Here is a 24,774-nt window from a genome sequence, read left to right on the forward strand (position 1 = left end):
TAGAATAGTAACTTTCCCTTCATGTCCATTCTTCCACTTCCGGAACAATATGTGTACATCAAATACACAAGTTTCTCTCATCTTGTGTTATGGTGGCATACAAGAATTCCAGGTGCTGGGATTTGTGGATTGTGCAGATTTCCTTTGATTAGGGTAGTTGGCATGAACATGTTCAGGATAATCAACAGTTTATTTGTAAAGTATGACATTTGGGAATCTGTTGGATCCATGGGGCTGGGCTATCTATGTTGGTATAAATGTTGCCGCTTTATGAATGAAGCTTAACCACTTGCCGACCGCCGCACGACGATATACGTCGACAGAATGGCACGGGCAGGCATATGGGCGTACCTGTACGTCCCTGCCTTCCCACGGGTGGGGGGCCCGATCGGGCCCCCCCCCCCCCGGTGCCAGCGGCGGTCGGTATCCGTTCAGGAGCGATCCGGAATGAGGGGGCGGCCATTCGTTTATGGCCACCCCCTCGCGATCGCTCCTGACGAATGGAAGTGAGGCGTGACATCACTTCCTCTCCTGTAATGTAAACACAGGCAGAGGAAGTGATGTAATCTCTCCTCCGTGTCGGTATTTTTCGTTCCGGCACCGAGGAGAGAGGATCGGTGAGTTGCACCAACACGACACTACACAGTAGAACATGCCAGGCACACTCTCACCCCCCCTTCACCCCCCCGATCACCCCCCCCCATCACCCCTGCCCCCCCAGTCACAGTGACACCAATTGCATTTTTTTTATTAATTTTTTGCATTGGTTTCATTTGTGACTGTAATAACTGTTAGGGCAGTTAGGGTTAGCCCCCTTTAGTTCTAAGGTACCCCCCTAACCCCCCCAATAAAGGTTTAACCCCGTGATCACCCCCCGTCGCCAGTGTCACTAAGGCTGGGTTCACATTGCAGCGGTTTATGAGAACGGATGTGATTCGCACCGCACTGCAGTGCAAATCACATCCGATCTCTGTGCGATTCGAGTTCAGCCATACAGATAGTATGGCTGAATTTGCGTCGCACCCTCCGCAAATTCGCACGGGACCCTTTTTTTGGTCCGCAGCAGAATCGGATCGCATGGGTGTTCACACCATGCGATCCGAGTTTGCAGATCGCACTGCGATATGCGAACTGATCTGGGGGTGTCATTAACATTTCACTGACACTCCCAGCAGTTCGCATAGGGCAGTGTGAACTGCCGCCGGGAGGCATGCGATGCGGGAACCCGCCGCGGATTCGTGGCGTTCCTGCATCGCTCCAGTGTGAACCCAGCCTAATAAGCGATCATTTTTCTGATCGCTGTATTAGTGTCACAGGTGACGCTAGTTAGGCAGGTAGGTATTTAGGTTCGCCGCAGCTTTTTATAGCACCAGGGACCCCCATATACTACCGCATAAAGCCCCCTGATTGCCCCCTAGTTAACCCTTTCACCAGTGATCACCATATAACTGTTACAGGTGACGCTGGTTGGTTAGTTATTTTTTATAGTTTCAGGGCACCTGCCATTTATTACCTAATAAAGGTTTAACCCCCTGATCACCCGGTGGGTGATATAAGTTTGAGGGTCAGATAAGGTCTGCGTCGCCCCAGGCAGCGTCAGGTTAGTGCCAGGTTAGTGCCAGTACCGCTAACACCCACGCACAAAGCATACACCTCCCTTAGTAATATAGTATCTGATCAGATCTATATTAGCGTCGCCAGCAGTTTAGGTTTCCCAAAACGCATTGTTAGCGGGATCAGCCCAGATACCTGCTAGCACCTGCGTTTAGCCCCTCCGCCAAGCCCAGACCAGCCCACCCAAGTGCAGTATCGATCGTTCACTGTCACTTACAAAACACAACACACATAACTGCAGCGTTTGCAGAGTCAGGCCTGATCCCTGCGATCGCTAACAGTTTTTCTTGTAGAGTTTTGATACAGTCGCTGACAGCCTAGGTGCTTTTTTACCTGTGAGTCTCACTAGTGTACCCCTAAATTTAGGGGTGTCTACTTTCCAAAATGGGGTCATTTGGGGGGGGGGGTTTGTGCCATCTTGGCATTTTATGGCCTTCAAAACTGTAATAGGTAGTGAGGAGTGAAGTCAAAAATTTACGCCCTTAGAAAGCCTGAAGGCGGTGCTTGGTTTTCGGGGCCCCGTACGCGGCTAGGCTCCCAAAAAGTCCCACATATGTGGTATCCCCGTACTCAGGAGAAGCAGCAGAACTTATTTTGGGGTGTCATTTCACATATGCCCATAGCATGTGTGAGCAATATATCATTTAGTGACAACTTTGTGAAAAAAAAAAAAGTTTGTAATTTTCCCGCAACTTGTGCCAAATATAAAATATTCCATGGACTCAACATGCCTCTCAGCAAATAGCTTGGGGTGTCTACTTTCTAAAATGGGGTCATTTGTGGGGGTTTTGTGCCATCTTGGCATTTTATGGCCTTCAAAACTGTGATAGGTAGTGAGGAGTGAAATTACAAATGTATGCCCTTAGAAATCCTGAAGGCGGTACTTGGCTTTCGGGGCCCCGTACGCGGCTAGGCTTCCAAAAAGTCAACCACATGTGGCATCCCCATACTCAGGAGAAGCAGCAGAATGTATTTTGGGGTACAATTCCACATATAACCATGGCATGTGTGAGCAATATATCATTTAGTGACAACTTTGTGTAAAAAAAAAAAAAAAGAATTTTTTTTTTTTTGTCATTCAATCGCTTGAGGCAAAAAAATAAAATATTCAATGGGCTCAACATGCCTCTTATAAATTTCCTTAGGGTGTCTACTTTCCAAAATGGGGTCATTTGGGGGGGTTTTGTACTGCCCTGCCATTTTAGCACCTCAAGAAATGAGATAGGCAGTCATAAACTAAAAGCTGCGTAAATTCCAGAAAACGTACCTTAGTTTGTAGATGTGACAACTTTTGCGTAAACCAATAAATATACAATTATTGACTTTTTTTTTTACCAAAGACATGTGGCTGAATACATTTTGGCCTAAATGTATGACTAAAATTGAGTTTATTGGATTTTTCTAATAACAAAAAGTAGAAAATATCATTTCTTTTTCAAAATTTGCGGTCTTTTTACGTTTATATCGCAAAAAATAAAAATCGCAGAGTCAGTCAAATACCTTTAAAAGAAAGCTCTATTTGTGGGAAGAAAAGGATGCAAATTTTGTTTGGGTACAACATTGCATGACCGCGCAATTACCAGTTAAAGCAGCGCAGTGCCAAATTGTAAAAAGACCTCTGGTCATTGACCAGCAAAATGGTCCGGTCTGAAAGTGGTTAAGAACTGTAAAAAAAAAAAAAAAACTTTGTAGAGTTGTGTATCATGTTGCTTTATTTGCTTGGTAGATCTCTGCATATCTTTGGCCCATGCAGTCACCCGTTTTAGGCCTCCCTTCTGCTCTTGCTCAGGATTCCACAAAATCCACTTTTGTTTTAAGTTTTATGGTCCTTGCAAAAAAACCAAGGGCTTGGCGTAGGACCAGGGAAACATTGTAGCCCATGCACCTCCCTTCCAAATTACACTGAAGGTCTGCCGGCTGTGATTTGTCTATAAATAGCAACAGCAGAGCACAAGTGGCAAGTTCAGAATGAGTTCTGGGTAAACTAAGATCTTTCTTGCGGCAGAGATGTGAACTTCCATCGCATGCAAGCATCGGTCAGCATGGGCAGTATTGTTTGCTGTGAGTGCTGTGGACGACTTGAAGCTATCTTCCGAAAGCGAAGTATGAGGTCAGACTCTGAATCTGCCTCACTTTTACAAGATTCATCTAGACGGTCACCCAGCTTTACCCAAGATTCCTCTAGGAGCTGCTATGGCACACTCTGCTATCACCAGCAGGAGTTTTCAGCTGAAGCTAACCCTGAAGAATTGGATGGCAAAGCCTGTCATGACTCTGAGGAAGATGAAGGGATTTGTGAATGTGAGAAGGTTCCTCTCCCCTGTTCGGAAAACCCTTCAGAAACTTCCCATGCTTTCAGTGCCTTTCACAGTGACCTTCTAGTTGGCATAGCAGACGAGCAAGGCCCTCCTCCCTCACTGTTGGCATGTGCTACTCCTGCTCTGAACTTTGCTGCACAACAGCTTGAAAAAACTGGGGCAGCAGCTGACCCACCACTGAATCTTACACAGACACCTACAGGGACAGTAGAAGAGCTGAGCACATCTGATGGTTACTTTGCAAGTTTAGGGTCCTTATTTAATTGTAAAGGACTGCAAATTGCCACCCAGTGTCCTAGAAGTATTCTGGATGGTCAAGGACTGACTTGTATAGTAGTAAAAGGAATACCGGTAAATCCTAGTTCTACTATAGTCTTAGACCCAAACAAAGAAAGCCCACATGAGAAGCTGTGTGCAGTCTGTATGAAGAATATAGCACCAGGTGAGAAACACTTTATTATTTTTTTATTTTTTTCATTTGGATTAAAAAAAATAAAATAAAATTACATTGACAGGGTTTTCTGTCTGTCTGATTCTGTTACTCAGAATTTGCATAATTTTCTGTCCCTTTTCACAGGGACTAGTTGAGTACAGGGACATGGACAGCAGTAGAAACATCAGAACGTCTAACACATTCTTATGCTACAAAAATGTTATGGCTATATCCCATCACTTCCTGTTCTGCCTGGGAGTGAGGAAAAATCTCCCCAGTTGTAACACAGACAGCATAAAAAAAAACCCTAAAAGAGGCTTTCCGACAAAGTGCAAATATTTATTATCATTATTTATTTTTGTCAATGTATGTCAGTGTCTCCCCTCTTCCGCGTTGTCTTCTGGGTAATGGGTCGCGCTGTGTTCTGGGAACTGTGTGTTCCCTAACACAGCGCGTCCCATTCACAAAGCGCAGCGCGACTCGCGCATGCGCAGTAGGAAACGGGCAATGAAGCCGCCAGGCTCCACTGCCCTTTTCCCTTAGTGAGGATGGCAGCACTGGGACCCGAGAGCCGAGGGACATGTCGGCCTCTGCGGCTGACATCACAGGTGCCCTGGAAAGGCAAGTCTCCTTATTAAAAGTCAGCAGCTACTTTTGTTTCAGCTGCTGACTTTTAAAAACAATTTTTGACGGCTGAAACACCGCTTTAACCAAGATTCCATGACCTTTGTTTGCACCCAGCAGTGTAAAGCTGTGCCTACACATTACTGTCTTATAGACTTCTATGGAATTGCCTGCTGCTTGGGAGCCAGAAGTAGTCCAGCCCCATGGAAGTTCTCCATGGGGTTGTACTTCACAGGCGCAGCCAGATAAGGGAGTTTTCACAGCTCGGTGTAAACAAACAATAGAAGTTATGGGGTCAGATCTTGGTAAGTACACATCTGTGGAGGGAGGAGGGTGGCTTTGTTAAAGCCATATTAACTCCAAAAACAAACCTTTATTATATTGCAGCTTGCCAAGTCCTAGATGTGACGGCTGCATTTGTTTTATTTTTTTCTTCTATTTTCATCTGGTGATTCAGCCAGTAAGTCTGTTGTGTTTCAAAAGAACAAGCTCTCGTGCAGCATTTCAGTTACTGTGGTAAGAAAAGCCATTTACCACTTGCAGTGGTGTGTACAAGGAGCAGCTTTTATTAATTTATGTAAAACCTTTGTCCCAAAGGGTAAAAAAAAACTCTTGCTGTAACAGCTTTTTAGTTTTAGTTGGTATTTGGCTTCAGTTTGTTATAGAGCTGCACAATTAATCGTCAAGAATAGTTATTGCGATCTTGACTAAAGTGTTTCACAATTCTTTCTGTGCAAAGAATTCTCTCTGCTTTTGTGAAGCCACAGCCCATAAAAAAGAAGAGAAAAACTGGGCAGTCTGCCAAGAATCAAAACATTCTTTATCAGTTGCACTTAAGTATAAACATTGTAACAATTTGTCAATGGAATGGACTTTGTGTGTAAGTGAAAAAAGTTTAACCACTTAAACACTAAACCTTTTTCTGACATTTGTAGGTTCAACATTAAAATAATTTTTTTGCTAGAAAATTACTTGGAACCCCCCAAACATTCTATATATTTTTTAGTAGATATCCTAGAGAATAAAATAGTGGTTGTTGCAATATTTTATGTCACACTGTATTTACGCAGCAGCCTTTCAAATGCAATTTAAAAAATAATACTTTAATGAATTAGAAAAAAAGAAGCTTTCCAGTAAAGTTAGCCCTTTTTTTTTTTTTTTGTATAATGTGAAAGATTTTACATTGTGAGCATCATGAGAGAATCGTGATGTTTTTATTCTAAGCAAAAAAATCGTGATTCCATTTTGCCCAGAATCGTACAGCTCTAGTTAGTGTATTTATATCTGTTAATCCATCTAACACTCCTCTTCCCCCAGACTAACGATGCTGCTGGACAAGAGGGATAGAGGGCAACAATGGCTTTGCGTGTTTTGTATGAATGTTCAGTGTTTGTCTTCTCATAATCATGAACAGTACCGTGTTGGTTATGCTCATTTTGGACTTATCATAGCCTTTCCATCGTTTTACATGTTGTGATGTCAGTGGTTGTACTTTTGTGCCTTTTTATAATTGGAAAAAAAATCCTAAACGGCTTTTAAAAAGAGTAATGGTGGGCAATGGTGCCGCTTGCAGTGCTAGACTGTTATAAAGCCTAAATTGTAGAACCGTAAAGACATTTATGCCAAGGGTAAGGAGCACATAATCAAGTATGCCAATATTGGCCTAAAAATAGATGTTGCTGTGTGTGTGTTCCCCCAAAGTATATATGTCTTTTTGTAAAGCTGTCAATTAGTAATTAGTGTAACACTTGCGCACACTTTCTTATTATTATATTGTCAGGATGGAAAAAAAAACAAATTTTGTTGGTCATCCTGAAATATTTCATACTAAAAATGTACATTTTTGTCTGCAGTTGGACTTCAGGCTCCTATTTACTTTTTTACAGGTTCGTCCAGCCTTTTCTGATAAACTGTGTTTACAGGGTTTCGTAGCTCAAGCTGTCATTAACGCACATAAAAGTGAATGTCCAATCCCTTATGGAACGGCTCATTCTGAAGTTTTAATCAAACAACCAGTTTAGAGTTGTTGAAGCATGACATGCATTCACAAGAAACAAAAGAAAAATGCTGAATTGGTCCCATTACTAAAAGCGAGAGCCTACAGCCTCACAAACTCACTAAGCCTGTTTTCCTCCCTGCCTCCAGCTACCACCACACCCACGATAGAGCATTTTTTTTGAATTTTTGTGCACACATTCAAGATAATCCATCCCCCCTTTTCTCTGACACAGGATTATTACCATTCATTTTTCTATAGGCCCCCTTAAGCATCTCGGAATTATGGAGAGCACACATTCTGCAGGTAATTATTTGCATAGGCCAGCTAGAGAATTGTGTTGCCTATGGTACTGGCTTTCAAAACAAATGAACAGTTAAATGTTAGGACTGTGAATAGTGTCTTGTCTAGTGCTGCATGTGTACAGGTATATCGGGTTCCAGTTGCTGGCTCAGCTGTCATTTAGGTCTGGGAAGAAACGTCTTACACTTGCATATAAACATTATTACACTGAGGGGTTACTTTTTATTTTTATATTAGCTTGTGCCATAGGTAAATGATCATTTTGGATAGTTGAACAATTTAATTTTAGGCCCCTTCCACACGAGGCAGAACGATCTTTAGCGGAATCCGCCAGCTCAGCGGGTGATCTCTCCGCTGAGCCGGCAGATGATGGGTCTGTCTCTGCTCATTGAGCAGGGAGGGGCCTGTGGAGCGCTGCCGATTGCTATAGAGAGAGTTGACAGAAACGGACAGCATGTCCGTTTTCATCAGATCTCATCCTATCCGCCAGGATGGATGGCGAATGTATTGCCATACGGCTGATTTTAGCAGGTCGGATGTCAGTGGCGGTCAGCTGACACGTCACCGCTGACATACATTGCTTCATAGACCTGCATGGAGCGTCTGTCCAGGTCCACCTAAAAAACTGACAGCCCATTTGAAAGGGGCCTAACTTATTTGTGTCTAGTTTGTTGTTATAAGTGTACATGGGGCAGCCATATATGCTAATTGCATATGCAGGGCGTGCTGTCTGCTTGGTAGTACTGCTCATTTGCATTTCTGAACCTCGAATTGCTGGTCTACTAGACAGTCTGCCTGAAACTTGGCTTTATCTAAGTATCACAAACCAGCGTAAAAAGACTTGATTTAAATCAACTTGTTTTTAAATACTGACTTTTAAAGGGCAACTGTCATCTCTGTCCCTCAGAGACTCTTCCTTTGACCTGCTGTTGACTCACCGACAGTCCCATTCACATTAATGGGAGGGCTGGTGATGCAGCAGGTGACACAAGAAGGCGAGGGACGTGGCTCAGGTGAGAGGATGTCCGCTAACGGGCACTGCCATGATGGATCTGAAATTACAGATGCTCTTTAGGCCCCTTTCACACGGGGCGGATCAGTAATGATCTGCCCCGTGATGATCCGCTCGCTCAGCGGGGATCGCTCTGTTGTCCCTGCTGAGCCGGCGGCAGACAGGGCGGTCTCCGCACACTGTGCAGGGACCGCCCTGTCAGCTCTCCGCTCTCCTCTATGGGGATCGGATGAGCACGGACCGTCTGTCCGTGTTCATCCGATCCGCTCTGCAGACGGATAGAAAAATAGGATTTTCCTCCGTCTGCAGAATCGGACAGTTGCGGAGGCGGACAATAGCGGGTGTCTGCGGATGTTCATCCGCAGACACCCGCTATCCCATAGGGATGCATGTATGTCCGTATTTCATCCGCAAACGGATGGATGAAATACGGACATACTGTCCGCATGTGTGAAAGGGGCCTTAAATGTAAGGACTTATTCTTGCTGGTAGTTAGAATTTTTCATAATTGCAAACAAAATGAAGGTTTCCTAATTAGAATAATAAGTTGTCAAGTTAGTAAAACAGCAATATCCGAACCAATTCGATCATATAGTTTGTAATGTACATAGATTTGCAAAACAATGGGCTAATGGAATATTCCTGAACTTTGTTTTATTTCATGGTTGTGTGAATGCATAAAATTGTGTGAATGCATAAATGCAGTGCATTTTCTCAGCTTGCAGATCTTTGATCCATTGAATGAGTTTACCAAAAATGGAAATATTGCAGAATATACAGCCTCATGCTGCATAAATGAAATTGTGTCATAAATAGAAAACTATCTTTAGATGGATTTGTACTCCAAAAGCATTTTTATTAAAATAAATTTGATAGTCCAGACTTTTTTTCTTTTTTCATTGATTTATATCCACCCTGCCACAAACTGAAAATAGTATTAATTATTTTTTTTAAATATTCAAAGCAAACTGCCCCATCCATCAATGTCTCCATGCATTTTCTTTTTTTTTTTTTTTTTTTTTTGAGATATCGCCCCTCCTATAGCATTTCTAGCCAAGTCATTGTGAATAAGGGAAGATGATTTATGTAGCATTTACTTCCTGGAACCTATCTGCCCTTATCTCAGGCATGCAGGTAGGAAGGTGTGCTTAGCTGAGAAAAACCTCACAGAGTGAAAGGGAAAAAAATGCCCATGAGGATTCCTGGGATGTATGACGACATTTTGACCTGGGCCAGAAACCAGGAAACAACTGAATAAATGTGTAAAAAAAAATAAAAAAATAAAAAAAGATTTAAAACAAGTAAATATAATATACCTTAAATATAATATACCTTCCTATTTACTAAGGCTAGCAGCATAGAGATTAAAAATATTGTTGATTGGGAGAGTAAAGCTGTTTCTTTACACATGGTATTCTACTCTGATTCATGTGAAGCGTGAATTTCACAAAGTAGTTCAATATATTAACATTAACTTTAGGCATGTAATTCTTCTATTTTTTATTTTATTTTTTATTGAAAGGTTGCATGCTATTTTTGTAACTGTTTTTTTGGGAGCCAAACCAGCACAGCAGGAGTGTCCAGCCTTTTGAACTAACTGGGATGCATTGGAAGGAGAATTGTCTTGGGCTACACATAAAATACACTAACAATAGAGATACGGTAGCTGATGAGTAGAATAAGTCAGGCAGATCAGTTAGTTCCCCCGATATAGATAATGTACCTATTTGAGCAATAAAACGTCTTTTTTTTTTTTTTTTTTTTTACTGTAAAAGGTTGGCAGCATAAAACTAGTATGATTTTTTTTTTTTTTTGGGGACACCGTTTTTGATAAACGCATCAATATCTGGTTGGATGGATGTAGTAGAAATTCTCAAGGTGCTCATCAGATATTTTGGTTCTAATTTTGCCCTTCCTGTGCTTCATCCTTGAAAATAGTTTCTGACAGATTATAGGTGCTGCCTGACAACTAATAACATAAGGTGCGATTGTGAAGAGTGGAAGATGTTTCCGTGGAAAGATAAAACTTTTATAAAAGTGCAGGGTGTGTTTACTAAGTGTAAATGCATTTTTTTGCAAACAATTCCACCAAAAAAAAAAAAAAATCTGCATTTTTGACCACCTCAGCTCCGGAAGATTTTTACCCCCTTCATGATCGGGCCCTTTGGTGCTATGCAGCACTGCGCTACTTCAACAACAATTGTGTGGTCATGCAGTGCTGTACCCAATTTAAATTGATATAATTGATTTCACACAAATAGAGCTTTCTTTTGGTGGTATTTGATCACCACTGGGTTTTTTATTTATATTACAAGCAAAAAAAGAACCAACAATATATATTTTTTTTTTTAATTCTACTTTCTGCTATAAAACATATCCCATACAAATGTAAAATGTCAAATCTCTTAATACGTTTTAGCCAAAATCTATTCTGCTACATGTCTTTGTCTCAGGTATAGTGTCTACAAACTATGGGATAGATATTGGAATTGTTTTTTTTTTTTTTTTAATATACTAGTAATGGCGGCAATCAGCGACTTCTAATGGGACTGCGATGGTGGGGCAGGCAATCTGACACTAACTGGTGCTGTGGGGGATCTAAATGCCACTGACATCTCCATGGACATTATTACAGTGATCAGTGCTAATATGCATGGTCGCTGTACTGGGAAAGAAGGGGTTAACATCTATGGCGATCAAGGGGTTAAATGTGCCTAGCAAGCGTTGGTGTGCACTATGTGCTGCTTTTACTGGGGATCTGGTTTTCATTCCCTCTGTGGTGTTTACATTCACAAAGCTGTGTTCGGCAAAGCTCAGAGCCAATCAGTCAGTCACCAGGACCCGGTGATCGGCATGTTCTATGATGAATAACAGCCGGCTGCAGAGCATATATGCCCCCTGTCCGATGCGGGATCGTGTACCAATTACGTGATCCCCGCACAGGGAGGCCGATCTGCCTGCATACCTAAGTTATATCAGGGCTCGATAAAACCCAGACACCAGGTCGCAATGGTGACTGGAAGTTGCATCCTGGCGTCTGGGCTACACAGTAGCTGCGGGGACGTGACCCAACCCCCCCCCCCCCCCCCCCCGGTGCACAGGCTGGCCAAAATTGAGGCCGCGGCTTTGTGGCCTGCTGGAGCGGGATGCACATTTTCTGCGAACCAGCGCCCTCTGATGGACGGTGCTGTGACTCTGGCTCACTCTCACTGCCCTCCCACCTCCAACATCATCTTCCCAGGTTTACAGCTGGGGTTGAAGTTGCAGGCTTGATCCGTCGCCTTACCGCTTCTGTGGAGGGGGAGTGCCGCCTCTCTGTGCCATGTCAGTGCCACCTCAGTGTTGCCTATCAATGCCACCCCAGTGCTGACATTCAGTGCCACCTCATCGGTGCCCATTAGTGCAGCCTATCAGCGCACATCAGTGAAGGAGAAAAATAACTTATTTTGCAAAATCTTATAACAAGCAAAAATCATTTTTTTTTTTAATATTTTAAATAAAAAATATATATATTATACACCTATTATTGGCCCTGTCTAGAAAAAGTCCATACCGTTTTGATGTGTTTTAGTAGCTCTAAAACGGGCTCGTCTCCCAAGTAGTTTATTTCTAGAGTGCCAAGCTATGTGTACTGCATGTAGCTGTACTTGGTGAGAACCCAGGTATTGTATCAGATGACACAACACCAGATGTGTCGTCTTTCAGAAGTGTGTGAAAGAAGTAGAGGTCGACCGATATGGGTTTTTCTCTGGCCGATGCCGATATTTAGAAATCATGGCGGGCGATAGCCGATATATGATGCCGATTTTTTTTTGGGCCGATATGTTAGGCCGATTTTATTTTATTTATTTTTTTCCTTTTTTATTTATTTCTTTTTTTTTTTTAATCCCCCTTGATCTAAAACACCTTTCCCATTGGGGCGTTTTTCAGGCGCTTTTGGGCTAAAAATAGCGCCTGTAAAGTGCCTGCAAAATGGCTCCCCTGCAGTCTGTGTGAAAGACAGTGCTTTCACACGGAGGCGATGCGCTGGCAGGATCTTAAAAAAAGTCCTGCAAGCAGCACGTTTGGAGTGGTGTATACCGCTCCTCCACCACTCCTGCCCATTGATATGAATGGGCACCACTGCCGAAGCGCATGCAATGCGATTTGGCAGCAGTGCTTCATGGGCGCATTTAACCTCTTCCTTGGCCGCTAGCTGGGTTATATGTGCCCCACTAGCAGCCAAATAGCACCGCTAAAATGATGGTAAAGAGCCGCTAAAACTTGCGTTTTTACCATCAACGCTCCAGTGTGAAAGCAGCCTTCATAAGTGATACAGAAAATTTCTTACATTTAAACATTTATTAAACAAAACAAACCTCCAATCAGTTTACTTGTATGTATGATTTAGATTAAAAAAAAAAAAAAAACCTATGTATTAAATAAAAACAGGTAGTCAAAACTTTTGGACGAAAAAAAAAATGGGCTATTTACTGTTTTTATTTTATTTTTAAATAGTGTATTTTTTTCCCCAAAAAAATGCATTTGAAAGACCTCTGTGCAAATGCCGTGTGACATAAAATATTGCAACAACCGCTATTTTATTCCCTAGGATCTCTGCTAAAAAAATATATATAATTTTTGGGGGGTCTAAGTGATTTTCTGGCAGAAAATACAGGATTTTTACTTGTAAGCAACAAGTGTCAGAAAAGATTTAGTCTTTAAATGGTTAAACTGAGAACTTCTACACACTGAGATGACTTCATTCATTCAAGTGCATTGTACCTTTCTGTTCTTTTCTTGGCAGTCTGCCCAGAGAGGAGGAAAGTGTTGCTATGACGACTCAGGCAACTCACACTGACTTCTATACAGAAGTCATTTCAAAGTCCCGCTGTAGTTCTAAATCGGCTTTTTATCAGCACAATCGGCCGATGCCGATTATTTAAAAAACGGCAAATATCGGCCGATATATCGGCCGGCCGATATATCGGTCGACCTCTAGAAAGAAGTGTTTACAAGCACTCATTGCAGCCAAGGTCTTTAATTCCCCAGATTGTTTGGGAAAAATTACAATTTGGGAAAAATTACAATTGAAATCATGCTGTCATAGGAAACTTAAAACGTTATCATTTTTGTAAATAAGCTGGACTTCATTTAGAGCCGGTTCACACATGGGCAACACTACTTTCAACACTGCTTTTGGAAGCAACTTGGACACGACTTAAACACGACTTGGGGCAACTTACAACACAACTTTAAGTCGCCCCAGGCTAGGCGACTTTTGCCGTGGCCAATCAGAGAATGAGCTCTCAAGGGGGGAACTCCACACCAAATTTATTTAATAAAATTGGCGTGGGTTCCCCCTCCGAGAGCATACCAGGCCCTTCGGTCTGGTATGGATTTTAAGGGGAACCCCCTACGCCGAAAAAACGGCGTGGGGTCCCCCCCCCCCAGATCCATACCAGACCCTTATCCAAGCACGCTACCCGGCCGGCCAGGAAAGGGGGTGAGGACGAGCGAGTTCCCCCCCTCCTGAGCCGTACTAGGCCGCGTGCCCTCAACATGGGGGGGTGCCCCAAAGCACCTTGTCCCTATGTTGATGAGGACAAGGGCCTCTTCCCGACAACCCTGGCCGTTGGTTGTCGGGGCCTGCGGGCGGGGGGGCTAATCGGAATCCGTGAGCCCCCTTTAATAAGGGGGCCCCCGGATCCCGGCCCCCCACCCTATGTAAATGAGTATGGGGTACAATGTACCCCTACCCATTCACCTGTGAAAAAAATGTACAAAAAAAAACACAACAACAAGAGTTAAAATAGTTTATTGCACAGCTCCGGGGGTCTTCTTCCGTCTTCGGGGGTCTTCTCCCCGGACTCCTCCGCTATCTTCTGCTCTTTTGCTAGCTCTTTTACTAGCGGAGGAGCCCGGCTTTCTTCTTCGCCCGCCCTCTTCTTCCGACTTCGGGGGTCTTGTCCCCCTCTCTGGTTCTTCTTGCCGGGCCACCACGCCTTCTTCTAGCTCTTTTACAAGCGGTGGCCCGATCTTCTGTCGCCGCTGCTGCTGTCTTCTGTTCTTCTCTTCTTTTATTTTATTGCAGCTGGTAACAGGATTTTTCTTGTGTTATGCACTTTAGGTTTGCGATATAAAATACTTGATTTCTCTATTTAGGCATCTTTTTATGTAAGGAATAAAAAAAAAATAAAAATGCTTGGATAGGGTTTACGTTTTCTTTTGCGCTCTGGCGTTTGATTTCTGTTTCTTTTGAGTTTACAGAATCACAATATTTTCAAAGAAATTGAGAGCCAATTATATAACAAAAAAAGTCAACTTCACACTCTCAATCACGAGCAGGATTTTTTTTTTTTATAAAGGAAGAATTTGCCATCCTGCACTCACGCCTCTGATCAGCCCCAATTCATGCACCTTCACACCTCCGATCACTGTCCCTACTGCAAATCGGTTTCACCGCTGTAGCCCACTGCATATTTGCCCCACCACTCTAACCCCCTGCTCTGCTGTCCCACCACTGTAATTCCCCTGCTCTGCTGTCCCACCACTGTAATTCCCCTGCTCTTCTGCCCCACCAATGTTCCCCCTTTCTCATCTGCCCAACCACTGTACCTCCCTGAACTTCTGCTCCACCGCCGTACCCCCATTCTCTTCTGTCTCACCACTGAACCATCTTTTCATCTGTCCTAACACTGAACTTATCTGCTCATCTGTCCCACCAATGTACCTCCTTTCTCCTCTGATCTGCCCTACCTCTGTACCCCCTGCTCTTCTGCCCAACCTCTGCAATCCCCCCCGCTCATCTGTCCCACCAATGCACCTCCTTTCACATCTGTTCCAACGCTGAACCCCCTTCTCATCTGCCCCAACACTGAACCCCCCCCCACTTATCTTTCCCACTACTCTAACCCCCTTCTGATCTGCCCCCTCACTGTACCTCCTGCTTTTCTGTCCCACTGTTGAACCCCCTACACATCCCTCCCACTACTGTACCTCCTGCACATCTGCTCCACCACTGTACCCCCTTGCTCTTCTGTCCCATCACTGTAACCCCGCTGCTCATCTGCCCCATCAATGTACCTTTTTTCTCATCTGCCCCCCCACTGTACCTCCCTGCACATGTGCGCTACCACCGTATCCCCATGCTCTTCTGTCTCACTACTGAATCGCCTTCTCATCTGTCCTAACACTGAACTCCTCTGCCCCACCACTGTGGCTCACTTTCTAATCTGCTCCACCAATGTACCTCCTGCACATCTGTCTAACCTCTGTACCCCCCGCTCTTCTGCCCCCCCCTCTGTTTCCCCTGCTCATCTCCCATCGATACACCTCCTTTCACATCTGCCCCACTGCTCTACACCCCCTGCTTTTCTGCCCACCACTGAACCCCCTTCTCTGCCCCATAACTGTACCCACTGATCTTCTGTCCCACTGCTGAACCCCCTTCTCATTTTTTCCACCACTGTACCTCCCTGCACATCTGCCAAACCACTGTACTCTCCTGCTCTTCTGTCCCACCTCTGAACCCCTTCTGCTCATTTTCCCCACCACTGTACCATCCTGCTCATCTGCTCTACTGCTGTACCCTCTTATCTATGATGTGTGATATGCAGAGTGGTGAAGGGAAGCAGAGATGATACATCTACCTGTCCTGGCACACTCATCCCGCTGATCCAACTCTCATATCCAGCCCATGTTCTTGTATGTGATGTCGCATACAAGCATCTGCAATGGATGCAAAATGATGAGCTCAGGTCAGGGGTATTTTCTGAAAGCAGTGGGCCTGTGTGCAGGATCATAAGTTGGGCCCCCAAATTGCCCAAACTCAACAGTAATTCCACAAACTGTCACCGGATTGGTGTCAATCGCAGTGAAATTTCTTCTTTCTAAGATTGGTAGTGGCAACCAAGCTAGTCATCGTCCTCCAGATGGTGGGTGGGGCTAGCAGGACTGTGATGGCTTTTGCAGTAGCCAATGACAGTCGTCCTCCTGGAAATGGGGACTGCCCTCCCTTAGCAAAACTGCAACCAATCTCTTCTCCATCACAAAAGTGGACGATCGCAGCTACAGCACAGTTAGAGACCCAAACAAGGTTTCCCATCTTTTACAATGTGTGGGGGCACAGTGCCTCCCCCTCAGTGCAGGTGTGGCATTTGGAACTCTGATATGGGGATGCATTAGTGTCTCGCAGACTCTTTCCTTGTGCTGTTCTGCTGATGGGGAGGGAGTTGAGTGCCAACGGTTGCCTACCCCTGATCTACACAGTTGCTGTATATATTCTGTTCACCCACAGTAGCTAAATAGAGAATTGCCTAACCGTGTCCTCCTGTATAGAACTCTAGCCACAGCTAAAATATCATCATAATCCTTGTATAAATGCACTTTGCAGTAAAAATATATGGAGCAGTCAATGCACAGCCAATGGTTAACTGCTGTTAAGGGACTGATGTCTGACCCTGGCCTGCTCTCTCTGTGCCCAGGGTCACTCGTCCCCAACTACAGGCAACCGCTGGATTGGCGGATGCAAGGGAAGAGCAATGGCTGCTGCTGTTGGTGTATGTATACACACATGCCGGTACTAGCACAACGCCACAGGTGACCTGCACCAAGAGGGTCCAAAGGTTCAATATAATCCCAGCCTTGAAAGGGTTAATGTTCATTAGCACCACAGCCTGCTGCTGTTGCAACCAGCAGGCACTGGAAACTAACAAATACACAAGCAAAAGCAGACAAGTTGTGGCAATAACCTTTATTTTATGATAAAAATGCACTGACAAAAAAAAATTAATTGGAGCTAATTAACCGCATCAAAACTGGGCACTTTCACCCCCTTCCTTCCCAGACAAATTTTCAGCTTTCGGCGCTGCTGCACTTTCAATGACAATTGCGCGATGCAATGCTGTACTCAAATTAAATTTTTATCATTTTGTTCACACAAATAGAGCTTTCTTTTGGTGGTATTTATTCACGACTCCGTTTTTATCGTTTATTTTTTGTGATCTAAGCGAAAAAAGAGTGGAAATTTTGTTTTTTGGGGAAAAAATAACTATTTTTTTTATTTTTTATTTTAAAAGAAATCAAAATCGAATTTTGTCATAAATTTAAGCCAAAATGTATTCGGCTACATGGTTTTTGGTTGAAAAAAAAAAAAATCCCGTTAAGTGTATAATAATCGGTTCATTTGATCACGGACAGGTGTACGCAAATAATCATGTACAGATGTGTGCAGGTGATCATGGACGTGTGTAGATAATCATTGGGACACGTGATTTTACTGTTACATATGTGGGGGACAGGTGTTTTTATTATGTGGGGACGTGTGTTAACTTTGTGTGTTAACTTTGTGTGTTAACTTTGTGTGTTAACTTTGTGTGTTAACTTTGTGTGTTAACTTTGTGTGTTAACTTTGTGTGTTAACTTTGTGTGTTAACTTTGTGGGGACACTAGACTGGTGATCAATGAGTAAAAAGCTGTAAAAAAACAGCTGCAGCCGGCTGCAGCGATCTGCTCTTCTCTCCTCGCTGACAGCTTCTGTGTGAGGAGGGCCAATTGCCTAGCAACCGGCTCTGTATCTACATCACATGGCAGCTGTGATTGGACACAAGCATCATGGGATCAGGAGGGCCAATCACAGAGCCCTCCTGCCAATCGTCTGGGTGACACGAGCGCATCGGGATGTCGCCATGGCGCGTACGTGATTCCCCCTCCTTCTGAGGGACGTTCCTGAACGTCCACTTGGAAGGAGAGAGTGCCCACCCAGCCATTTATGTACAGTGGCCGGGTGGGAAGTAGTTAATCACATCTCTCCACCACGTTACTGTGCACTAAAATCCTCTCAACGCCCTTGATAAAAGCTCCAGCTGACATTGTGGATATGGCATGCTTGCTGACTGTTCACCTCCACAGGAGTCACGTGATGCAAGTAGCTGGCTGCCGATGGGGTGTGTGAGCTGTTGCTATGAAAACATGATTCGGAGGGCCTAGTCAGGGACTTGATAAAGGAGGCTATGCCCTCTGAAATATTTTGTCATAGCAACAGCTCACACACCCCATCAGCAACCAGCTGCTCGCATCACATGACCCCCCCCCCCCAGCACATTTCCTGTGCAGGTAAACTGTTGACGCGCATGAGCTCAAGCACAGCAGCGACTGAGTTTGATCCAGAACTGCTGCCATATCCACACTTTCAGCTGGAGCGTCTATCAAGGATGGTAAGAGGATTTTGGTGAACAGTACTCTGGTGGAGAGATGTACGTGATGAGCTCCAATAAAAAAAAAAATTTCTTCTTGTGAGTGCATTTTTATCTAGTTTTTTTTTTTTAAATCAAAAATATAGGGTATTGCACCACAGTCTGTATGTTCATCTCTCCTTTTTGTGTGTTTGCTGTTGGCTTATGCTTGTGATTAAAAATGAGTTCAGACATGTTCGCAAATGCACCTGCAGAGCCTGCAAGGAAGTCTGCACTGCACAGCGCTAATCACAGGCAGTGAGACATTTCATGATTTCTGCAGCTACAGATCAGAAATGTCTCGCTGCCTGTGATCATGTGAGCAGCGCTGTGCAGTGCTGACTTCCTGGCGGGCTGGGGCATGTAGAGGTGCGAACACGCCCGAACGCATCCTTGTGATCCCAGCAGCAAAAATTTTCTGTCTCTTGCCGCTAAAATCTGCTGTAAAAATATTCTACATTGCAGTGTTATTACCAGCTCTTATAACTTCTTAAGTGCATATAGTTATGTGGAAAACTGACCATGTTGTAACATGGCTAATCAGATTTATTTTATAGTGACCCATCCAATCTAAGATGGATAAAGGCAGGCATTTTGAATATCACAGTGAAGTGAAGATCAGTCATTCTGTCCTCACTGGAGACTAACATGACCTTGATGTGTTTTTTCCTCAGAGCATCAGAGTAGCATGACCTTGATGAATGGAGATGGGGCTACTGAACACCAGACAGAGGCTGAGGCAAAGCAGAATGGCCATGATGTTGGAGAACAGGCAGAAGATGGGAGTGAACAGGAGGTTATTGTTATTCAGGATACAGGTTTTACTGTCAAGATTCAAGTCCCTGGGTTAGAGACCTTTTCCATTCAGGTAATTGGCTTGCTATGAACAGTTTGACTCTTGATGGTACACTGACACTGCCAGTTAAAAAGTGTGTTAGCTTTTTGTGTGAACAAATGAAATGTAAAGTAGAAATGTATACAGTACATCAAAAATAGAATCCTTATTCTGAATTTTCAGGTGTCTCCTCAGGAGATGGTTCAGGAGATCCATCAGGTTCTAATGGATAGAGAGGACACTTGTCATAGAACTTGCTTCTCCCTGCAGTTAGATGGCAATGTGCTGGACAACTTTGCAGAGCTCAAGACTATAGAAGGCTTTGAAGAGGGCGTTGTTCTAAAAGTTGTTGAAGGTAGGTCACCTACTGCAGTTTGTTATATTTGTTTGTCTAATTACTGTTTGCATTGTTGACTTGGTTTGATGCCCAAATGTTGTATTTGTTTACAAATTGTGTTTGCTTAGAAAATAGTCTATGAATTTGTTATTGTGCCCACACCATCTTAAATGGTCTCATAGGAGTTTGTTTATACCAGCATATAATGACAATAGACAGAGCCTGTTTTACAGTTATAGACAGGGAAGGCGTGTGCCTTTGTGTCCTCGGGTATGCAGTGGGTTCTTCCTAAAGTGAACCTGTTCTTTGGCTATCCAGGACAAGGCAGCAAGTTCACCTTTCACCAATCCCAGCTGCACAGGCATACTTGCCTTCCTTTTAGTCTCTTGTAACTCTGCAGGAAGCACTGTGTAGGGCTCTGCCTATACGGAAAAGCAATTGGTGCCTGAAAACCGAATCAATGAAGCATTGTTTTTGTCATGGTGGAAGAATGGAATGGATATCCATTTTGCATTGCTAGAAGCACTAAGTATGTTCACTTTTGCATTAAAACAGCGTCTGTCTCCATGCTAGTCAAAGGGAATGCAAAAGCAGCATGAAGCAGCTTAGGCAAGAAGTACCGATCTGAAGGTCAACGAAAACTCAAACGAACTTTGTCGTACATCTCAGGACACAGAGACAGTTATTATAAATAACTATTTGGGTTATATGCCACCTATAGGTGAATGGACATTGGTAGATCAATTAAAAACAGGAAGTCCTCCTCTATATAACCCCTCCTACTCCAGGAAGTGACTCTGTTTTTTGCCAGTGTCTGTATCTCTGGAAAGCATACTTGGATGTCTGAACAGTTCTATTTAAAATCATAGATGTCATTCAGATCCGTTTGAAAGAGCTGTCAGACAAAATGGATGGTATCCAAGCCTCATTGGATAGGAAAGAAGATTCCCCAAGGTTTGCCTGTAATGCAGCCTTATGGCGCTGGACCCTGTGTAATGGAACCCTGTGCAGTATTAGTTCTGACCAAGGTGTTTTCCTGCAGGGTGCTATACAGGTCCAGGGGAGTGGACCCCAGATTAAGGGGGGGCCCAGTCCCTGAAGATCTTTAATGACGGAGCCTACTGTAATGGGTGAAGGTTGGACTCCTGTTTCTCAGAGTCCTATGGCAGGAATTGTAAGTCTGCATGTTCCTCTTTTTATAAAAAAATAAAAATCTATTTTTTTTCCTGGTGGCCACTGGGGGCAGTGTGCTATTGGTCATGCTCTGTGTACTTCTCAGGAGTATTGGGCTTCAGTGTCTGAAGCCGGCACAAACCTGGTAGGTTAAGTACACCTCTTGGGACTGTCTAGGTCTGCCACTAGTGGCACTGAATTTAATTGCAGCATCGTGATTCAGCAGTCCACGTTGTAGCATTGATGCTGTGACTGGAATAATCTATTGTAAAGTCAACTGCTCGCCACGCTGTGCCCTGCCCCTCTCCGAACAGAGCTGAGGAGGAGGATCTGCCACAAGAGTCTGCAGTCTTTTGCATTGGCTCTTGGAGCAGAAGTTATGGGCTCATTATTGTAAAACCATTAAATGGTGGCGTTTCCAAAACCAAATAGGGACATGCGGTCTATCTTAAGATCTTAAGCCGCTGGGCATCCTATTGTGTCAGATTGGCTCGGTCAGTTCAGGGATCACCTCTCTGCAAGAGGTAGATTTCAGGGTCCATAATCATCCAGTAAACGCATATTCTCATGTGCTGGTTTGTTTCTCAGCTCATCAAAGATTTCTGTAATTGCAGTGGAAAGTCGTGTTTTTCTTTTTCTTGGGAATCTGCCCTTCAGGCTGGCCACAGCTCCTGAGGGTTCACAAAACTCCTAGCCCCAGTGCTGGACTTGTTGAAAGCAAAGGGGATGTCGATCTCTGTATACATCAATAATCTTTGCTCAGGAAGCAGCCCATGCCAGGGTTTCCTTCGATACATTCCTGCAGGAGGACGTTTTATCTAGGTCGAAGAACGTTCCCTACTTACAGTCCTACTCCAGGTCCTTTGTAGAGGATCATTCTCTGTCTGAAACTTGAAAGATCCACCACTGCTCTGTTCCCGTGGTAATGCAGAGCTAAAATTGGTGGTTGATGGTTCGGAATCTAGAAAAAAAGGTGAAATTCTTCCTTTCAGGGGTTTGGAAGAAGATAACCACTGTTGCCAGTCTCTATGGTTGATTTGAAGGTGACTACAGTTCAGTGGACTTGGTCTCCACAGCAGATAATATTTCCCATCAATAGCTTGGAACTTTTGGCCAGTACTCCTTGCTCTGGATTATGGGACAAACAAGTTGTAGGTTCAATTTGGAAATGCCTCTGCAGGTGGCGTGTGTATGTGTGTGTGTGTATATGTATGTGTGTGTGTGTGCGTATGTGTGTGTGTGTGTGTGTGTGTGTGTGTGTGTGTATATGTGTATATATATATATATATATATATATATATATATATATATATATATATATCTCGACCACCCGAGCGGCACCAGGAGTGCTTGCAGCTCAGAAAGGTGAACCGCATTCTGTCTGGAATAGCACAAGTACTGTCTCTATCACCAGTGCATATTCCAGGTATAGAATAGTGGCAAGGGGAACTCTGCAGGTGGATCTTCTAGATTCCAAGTTCTACAAAAAGTTGGGAACAGGTTGTGCCCAGGACGAGAGTCCCACTGGTACACCCTTGGGGGGACTAAGGGCGTAGAGTCCTGTATCCGCCGGCTTCAGGGAACATCAATTCAGGACTTGGAAATAATATTTTATGCCTGGGGTGAAGCCGGGAAGTGATACCCACAGAAATATGTGAGTGGGAAATATTTTTCTTTCTCCAAGCAGTAGGTGAAAGCAGATTGGTTTTAAGTACCGTTAAGGGTCAGACTTTGTCCCCTTCGATGTTTTTACAGAGGCTGTTGTTTCTCACTCCTTTTTATTTATACTTCGTACAGTGTGTAACGTAGACAGTCCCACCTGTCAGACCACTCTTGTGTCCTTTTAGGACTTGGATTTGCTCTTGAGTGTCCTTGCAGAGGCCACTTTTTGAACCAATTGGGAGACTCTGTTAGTCCTTTATCTCAGAAGGTGGCTTCTTTGATTGCTATCACTTCACTAAGTGATGTGTCCGAGCTCATAATAAGGTGATGTTGTGTCCTCCATCTTTATTGCCTAGAGTGTTTCTAGTTTTCACTTGAATCAGGACAGTGTCTTGTCTTTTTTTTTTTTTCTCCTAATCCACAGTCGGCAGGAGACAGATCGCTACATTCTCTAGAGGTAGTTTAGGCGCTCAGGATCTACCTGACGCAGGCAGACGGCATTCAGGTTGAATATTTATTTTAGCAGGTAATCTTCCAGTTTATCATTGAAACCTATGGTTTAAAGGGCAAAATCACATTTCTGGGGAGAGATTCTCTACCAGGTGTGTGTGGGAGTATCTTGGGCCAATGGGTCTCAGTGGCTCTGGTGTGCAAGACCACTACGTGGTTTTTGGTTTTTACATCCACAGGGTTTTTATCAGATGGTTGTCAAAAGCATGGAGGATACGGCCTTTGGCCTCAGCATATTACAAACGGCAGAGTAGGTCCTTCTCTGATTGCAGTTTCTGTGATGGTGTCTCCCTCCCCTGAAGGGTATTGCTTTGGGACGTCCCAGATGGTTATTATAATAACTGGCTCTGTGTCCTGTGATGTACACTTATAGAAAAAAATAAATAAAACATTTTTCTTTATCTTGCCTGAAAAAACCCATTTCTTTGAGTACATCACAAGACACAGGTCCCTCACCTCTTGTGTGGAAAATGTATTGCTTGCTACAAAACTGAGGTACTTTCTGTGTAGGAGAGGTTATATAGGGGATTTGTTTGATCTACCAGTGTCCATTCACCTATATGTGGCATATAACCCAAATTGTTGTTATAAGAACCGGCTCTGTGTCCTGTGATATACTCAAAAATGGATTTTACAGGTAATATGTAGAAAATTTTTTTTTTTTTATCAATGAACGCTGAATGATTTCGGAAGCCTTTCAAACTGACGTCCTATTCTTCTTCACACCAGAATGTGGTGCAGGAAAGGCATGTTCCATGCACATTTCCCGCACCGCGCTCAAACTGCATTGCCCTTTTCAATCTGCTGCAGATGCCAATGTAATTTTAACACACCCCGAACACAGATCTAAAATGCAGTGCGTCTGCGTGTGCCAAATCACATGGTACCGCAGTACCATATGATTTGGTGCAGAGTGTTTTATTAAATGTAATGCCAACTTTCTTTGCATTGCCGTGTGATTTCAGCTCATTCAAATGAATGTACTGCAAAATTGCACCGCATGGGAACACTCTGAAATTACACAGGAACACATGTTGCGTTCCTGTGCAATCTATGTGGGGAACGGCCCTTAAAGCATACACAAAGAAAATTCCTTAGCCCTGGATCTGTTGCTTTGCTATAGTTTGCAGCTGTATGTTAAATCCGTCTTTTAGTTATAGCTGGTTCTGCCCCAAAAAAAATATTCAGGTATTTATACCTCTCCAAGCCCCCATTACAAATGTGGATTAAAAACAAAAACTGATACATAATTATTGACTGGAATCTTCTGTTACTTTTTGTTTATTTTTAGAACCATACACCGTTCGTGAAGCCAGAATTCATGTACGCCACATAAGAGACTTACTAAAGAGCCTGGATCCATCTGATGCATTCAATGGGGTTGATTGTAACTCCCTCTCATTTTTAAGTGTTTTCACAGATGGTGATCTTGGAGGTATGTATTTATGGATGTTTATGATATTCTTAAAGAGTAACTAAACCCAAGAATAATATGTAATATATTACAGCTTACTGACTGCATTAGATGTGTTTTTTTTTTTTTTTTTAAATTAAGAACATTCTCAGCAAATACCTGTTGATCTTGCAAGAAATGCAGTGCACTTCCGATGAGCTTCCTAAGAACAGTATCTTCCTTCCTATTTGTCTTATGAAAACTACCAATTGCCCTGCCCTTTTGTATTTGAGATGAAGATTACAGTTTGTAAGTCCATATCAGGAGAGCGGCCTTGGGTGACTCCTATG

The 24,774-nt window shown here is 43.5% G+C and overlaps 1 protein-coding gene across 3 annotated transcripts in view; it reads left to right on the top strand.

Annotated features, from left to right (window-relative positions):
* Positions 1 to 24,774, top strand: part of CLUH (CLUH binding protein of NUMT mRNA) — a 156,747-nt gene that overhangs the window by 12,289 nt on the left and 119,684 nt on the right. The window contains exons 1-4 of one of the 3 annotated variants that reach the window (XM_077480489.1): positions 3,642 to 4,374; positions 19,189 to 19,382; positions 19,533 to 19,704; positions 24,323 to 24,466. In XM_077480489.1, coding sequence (XP_077336615.1) covers positions 3,657 to 4,374; positions 19,189 to 19,382; positions 19,533 to 19,704; positions 24,323 to 24,466 — 1,228 coding nt within the window. In that variant the 5' untranslated portion in view covers positions 3,642 to 3,656. Of the gene's footprint in view, positions 1 to 3,641; positions 4,375 to 7,254; positions 7,292 to 19,188; positions 19,383 to 19,532; positions 19,705 to 24,322; positions 24,467 to 24,774 lie in introns of those variants that run through there. The other 2 variants (XM_077480492.1, XM_077480490.1) reach the window with 2 other exon arrangements.

This window comes from Lithobates pipiens, unplaced genomic scaffold (assembly GCF_037356315.1).
Source record: "Lithobates pipiens isolate NorthernLeopardFrog02 unplaced genomic scaffold, aLitPip1_a1.2 Scaffold_16, whole genome shotgun sequence".
Taxonomy (NCBI): domain Eukaryota; kingdom Metazoa; phylum Chordata; class Amphibia; order Anura; family Ranidae; genus Lithobates; species Lithobates pipiens.